This window comes from Bison bison, unplaced genomic scaffold (genome assembly GCF_000754665.1).
Source record: "Bison bison bison isolate TAMUID 2011002044 unplaced genomic scaffold, Bison_UMD1.0 scf7180017864266, whole genome shotgun sequence".
NCBI classification, from domain to species: Eukaryota; Metazoa; Chordata; class Mammalia; order Artiodactyla; family Bovidae; genus Bison; species Bison bison.
In genome coordinates this window covers 343920-346911 of record NW_011494838.1, presented here as the reverse complement: position 1 = coordinate 346911, position 2992 = coordinate 343920, and the positions used below count along the sequence as shown (strand labels likewise).

Below are 2992 nucleotides of genomic sequence, written 5' to 3'. Positions count from 1 at the left end.
GGCGCGGGGGCCGGGGCGCGCGGTCCGAGGGGAGTGGCCTCGCCGCCCTCCCTACCGACCGGCTCTCCAGGTCTCCGCGCACCCTGTCCCTCCAGCGAGCCGAGCTCCGGGAGCGCACCGACCCCACCCGGCCCGGCCGAGCGCAGAATGCACGGACCCGGGCGCCCCCTCCTGCTGGGGCTGCTGCTTGTGCTGGGGGCGGCGGGGCCCGGCAGGGGCGGCGCGGAGCCCCGGGAGGCCGCGGACCGACAGACGCTGCTGCGGCTCATCGTGGAGATCGTCCAGGAGCTCAGGAAGTACCACTCGGGGGAGTCCAAGAGGCTGCAGCTCTCGGGCCGGCAGGACTACACCCTGGACCGCAGGGAGGTCGCGGACTACGCTTACCCAGAGGAGCAGAGAGTGGGTGAGTCCCCGCCCGCCCGCTGTGGAGGCGAGCGCCGCCTGCAAAGGCCTCCAGCTTGTGGGGCTGGCCGAGCCCCCGGGTCTGCCTGTCTGGTATCAGGGGACGCTAGAAGAACCAGGACTTGCTTGGAGATAGAACTCTGAGAACGCATACGTAGTTTTAAAATGTAAATGCATTTCTACTGTTGTTTTTTTTTTTAAAGCTGGGAAATATTTTTATTTAAAAAAGGAGATAGGAATTCCATGAATGATGCCTGGCAGATAACAGAACTACCCCTCATCCACATCTAAGACGTGTGAGTTGTTACCCGGGTCGGTAATTTCAGCATGGAACTGTCATCTGTTATTTTGGAAATGGAAATATTTTCAGCAAAGCAGTTTCAACTGAGACAGAAATGTTTCAGAACCCCCCACCCCCATCCCCACGGCAGAGCCTTCCCAGAGTGGCTGCCCTCTGGGAAATTTCCAAGGAAAGCATGCAAGCTTTTAATGCTTTCATGACACAATCAGGTCAAATATGATAAGGTCAATTTTATATAGACGGACTAAACTTAGTTGTAAACGAAGACTGACATTTAGGAGATGTCTAAACCTTGCAAGCAAGATTCTTACGGAAATTTTCCCTCTTTGAATGAGAATTGGTGGTAGTGTGACCACATGCCATCACATTACTAGTGCAGATCAGGTGAGTAAAAGTGAATCCAGATGACTGTTAAAAAGAGCAAAAGCAAGGCTGAAAGCAGAAAGGATGTCAGCCGGGCTAGTCACCCACACCAGCTGGGACTGTGCAGACACAGCTTCCCCGGGAACTGTACTTGAGCTCATCTGCCCGGTTACGTCTGTTTGCATGCATTCATACCAACCTTCACAACAGGTGGTATTGACAGACCCTCACCCTTTTTCTAAGTGAATACCTAGAAGAATACGCCTATGGCAGATTCTTTTGTTTGTTTGTTTGAAGGATGATATCAGGTTTTCCTCTTAGAACTTTGAGAGACGGTTGAATTTGATTTTCTAGGTCTTCAAGATCAAAGTGTCTAGAGTGATTTATTCACTGGAAGATAACTGTCACACACACACACACACTTCATGGTCCCTGCCTCTCTCCTGATGGTGGAGATCGGTGTTAGTAGCAGATCTTGGAGTGTTGTGAACCGGATTTGAGGACAATGTGCCCACTCACCCGTCCTCATATCGCCGTGTATGGCAATCAAGGGGCTGCTATGATTGCTGTTTATAGCCGAATATCCTGTAATTTTAAAACACCCACTTCAGATCACATGAGAAAATGCTTCTTTTGGTCAAGTTAATAATTTACTTCTTTTCCCTTAAACAGAAATTGTCCCTCGAGATCTAAGGATGAAAGACAAGTTTCTAAAACATCTTACAGGTAAGCTTGCCCCTCGTTCCTTCGCCTCTCCCCAGATACTGGCCTCCCAGGAGCTCTCACTATCTGTTTCTCCTTGCACGCTCCAGGCCCTCTGTATTTCAGCCCAAAGTGCAGCAAACACTTCCACAGACTTTACCACAACACCCGAGACTGCACCATCCCCGCATGTAAGTGACCACGTCTGAATCGCTGCGTAGAGTAGACGTGAGTATGGGCCTCCACCTGGGTGAACAGCGCCTGCCTTGTGTCACCCAGACTTGCTAATATTTACTCCCTGTTGACTCTGCAGTCAGGGGCTGGGCTGAGCAGACCATTGAGGAAGATAACGACATGCAGCAGCTAGTGCCAAACAGAACACAGTTTACATTTGCTGGAATTAATCAACTCTTGGAATGGGCTGGACTCCTCCGTGCATTTCTCGAATTCTGGCCTCATGCCTGTCCTTGTATCCACTCAACTCTGACAGTGGAGCAGACGCTTAAAATGAGTCGCTAAAGTGACTACTGTAGGGTATAAAGTATCGAAGGATGGATCTGGACCATTCCCACCACCCTGGCCAGAGACTTTTTGTTTCTACCAGTAATTATAACCTCATCACCCAAGAATTTTACTGCTATTTCAAAACTTTGCTCTTCTGCTTGGTTTCATCATTCATTCAGAAATGCAGGTGCCCTTCTTCATGTGGCTCTCAGCTGTAACTTTCTGGGTTATCTACAAGAAAATGGATTTCATTTCCCCCAAAAGTGGCTCCTTGTGCTCTTCACAAAACATGCAATGATGACAAGTAGCTGAGTAGCTGGAGTGACATGTGCTAGAGCCGTCAACCAATTTTTGTGTGTTGTAGGGACCACAACTTCCCTTCCCTTTAAGGCTCACAGGAGGACAGCGGTGCAAATAAGTCAAGCCTCTTAGAAGCAGTTTTCAGGACTGTCCTTAGGCTGTCCTTAGACTGTCCAGACCTGCCTGTCCTGCTCAAAACAGTAAACCCCTTTCCATGAAGGGGAAACTGCTCTGCGTAGGCAGCAGAGCCACTTTGTGGAGCTCTCCCACCCCCAGACACAGCAGGAAGGCAGGGAGCTCCTCCTGGAGGGAGGGGCGGTGGCCTCGGTCAGCGCTGTCACAGGGACAGAGGCACAAGCGCTGTCTTTGGGCTGCGTGTGCCTGATCGCAGACGCCACACGCTCATCCACAGACCCTCCC

General features: G+C 51.0%; 1 protein-coding gene across 1 annotated transcript in view; it reads left to right on the top strand.

Annotated features, from left to right (window-relative positions):
• Nucleotides 1-147: 147 nt before the first annotated feature.
• The window catches only part of FAM150B (family with sequence similarity 150, member B), a 7787-nt gene continuing 4942 nt past the window's right edge, over nucleotides 148-2992 (top strand). The window contains exons 1-3 of the mRNA XM_010848405.1: nucleotides 148-403; nucleotides 1739-1792; nucleotides 1879-1959. Coding sequence (XP_010846707.1) covers nucleotides 148-403; nucleotides 1739-1792; nucleotides 1879-1959 — 391 coding nt within the window. The remainder of the gene's footprint in view (nucleotides 404-1738; nucleotides 1793-1878; nucleotides 1960-2992) is intronic.